Source organism: Austrofundulus limnaeus, unplaced genomic scaffold (genome assembly GCF_001266775.1).
Source record: "Austrofundulus limnaeus strain Quisiro unplaced genomic scaffold, Austrofundulus_limnaeus-1.0 Scaffold342, whole genome shotgun sequence".
Lineage (NCBI taxonomy): Eukaryota > Metazoa > Chordata > Actinopteri > Cyprinodontiformes > Rivulidae > Austrofundulus > Austrofundulus limnaeus.
Window position 1 is genome coordinate 355,527 of NW_013952744.1, and position 2,015 is coordinate 357,541.

General features: G+C 42.0%; 1 protein-coding gene across 1 annotated transcript in view; it reads left to right on the forward strand.

The window, feature by feature from the left end:
- Positions 1–2,015, forward strand: part of LOC106527772 (plexin-A2) — a gene marked incomplete at its 5' end in the record, with an annotated part of 281,724 nt that overhangs the window by 198,850 nt on the left and 80,859 nt on the right. The window contains 1 exon segment of the mRNA XM_014022759.1: positions 489–625. Coding sequence (XP_013878213.1) covers positions 489–625 — 137 coding nt within the window.

The window sequence follows — 2,015 nt, forward strand, 5'->3', positions numbered from 1 at the left end:
CTTGTCATCGGTGTAGCCTGTAAATGTCCGTGGGACCAGCTGATGGGCAGGGCCGTAAAGTGGAGGGGCCAATGGTCCCCTGGCCCCCGCATTCCGGCGCCAGTGTGTCTATGTGAAGGCAACTTATTTTCCTGCTGCTGTAAACACTAGTTATTTTCAGACTGTCTTTAAAAATCTTCCCTCAAACATAACTCACCAATTCACTACACGCAGTAGTGGGATCTCTCAGGGATTCTAAGAGCTCCAAGGTTTATCCTCCTTTCTCCCACCAGCACCGTGCTCCGCTGCCGTCAGCCTGGCAACATGAATAACTGTAATTTACTTGGGATCTGTAATAATACATAAAGTTGTCAAGACTTACTGCTGGGATGCTTCCTTGTTTACTCTTGACAGAATATGTTATAGTCTGTCAGTTGGTTTCTGCGCTGCTCTTCTCTTTAAATTGCTCTCAGGTCTGTCAAACCTCCCACTTTCTGTGTGTTTTGTAGACTCCAACAGTCACAGGCCTGTCCCCAAGCAGAGGGCCGGAGTCCGGAGGCACAAAAGTAACAATAATGGGAGAAAACCTCGGCGCCGGCAGCAGCGTCAACGTTCATTTTGGAAACCAGACGTGCGAGTTTTTTGGGTGAGACTTTCCACTTACTCCACCTTTGTACAGTAGTTATCCTTCTTTTGAACCTAGTGTGATGGTATTATTATTTTGACCTTTACAAGAAAGAGAAAGATGAGTGATCGGGATGACAGATGGTTCCAAACGGGGTGGGATTTAACTAGGGATCGGATCTGAGACACATCTATGTCAATTATGATGGAAAGGTTGACAGGTGGACTTTGTTATTTGCAGACAAAATGGGGATGTGAATTGAGAGTAGAGAGCAGTTGGAAGCTAGTCTGGAGAGGTGGCGGTCTGCGTGACAGAATACATGTACTGAAGGAGAGAGGTGAAGAAGAGAAGGCCAAAAGGTTGAAGCAGATCCGAGACAAATGTCAGGAGGATTTGTGRCAGAAGGTGAACTGAGTGAAAAGGCAGTAAGACCCGCTTTAATGCTTGGTTTGGAGACGATGGCGCTAACAAAAAACAGTAAGTCAGAGCTAGAGGGTGGTGGGGTTGAAGATGGTGAGTTCTACGTTGGGAGAGGCCACACTGAACAGAAATGAGTGTGTCAGAAGAACAGCTCAGGTGATATTAGAGAAGCAGTACTGAGAAGGTTTAGATATGTTCGCGTTCATTGCTCACTAGACAATGAATATACTGAACAAAGGATGGCGCTGCTACAGAGGAGAACAAAAGACTACCACAGAGAAGGTTCATGGATGTAGTGAAGACGATTATGCAGAGGGTTGAGGGTGAGACAGAGGAGAATGCTGGGACTGGGTGAAGAAGAGGCCGATAGTCTACTGTGGCAACAAAAAGCAGCAGACTGAGAAGAAGACAAAAAGTATTTTTTTACAGACTTGTGAAAAGGCACATTTGAAATGCAGTTATCAGTCTCAGTCACTTCAATCACTCAATTAATACAGTCTAATTCTAAAAGTGAAATTAAACTAATCCCATTATAAATGTATAAACCTATTTTTAAATGATCTGAGATAAACATTTAACCAAATCAGTTCTTTTGTATTTTAATTTTGTAACATCTTCATTTCTATGAAGATGTTACATACATTCTTTTTGTCCTTTCTGCTATAGATTGTTGTCAGAAATATTGTCTATACAGTATACAGAACTCTGTGAGCAAGTGGGGAAGAAAATTTCTGCTGAAACTGAAAATCATGTGGATCATTGCCATTAAATACGCTGCTTTATTTGATGCCTTTCTTGTATTTTTCCTTGCAATTACACCAAATTCCCTCAGGGAATGTTCGTTCTTTGTTCCTCTGTTGGAAACTTGTGTAAATCTTAATAATGTTTTGATGACCTGCTGCGTCAAATGTTTTAATAAAAGCTTCAAGGACTTTTTTTCCTTTTCTCATCCACTTCTATTGTACTCATTATCTCTCCATCAGTCTGTTTA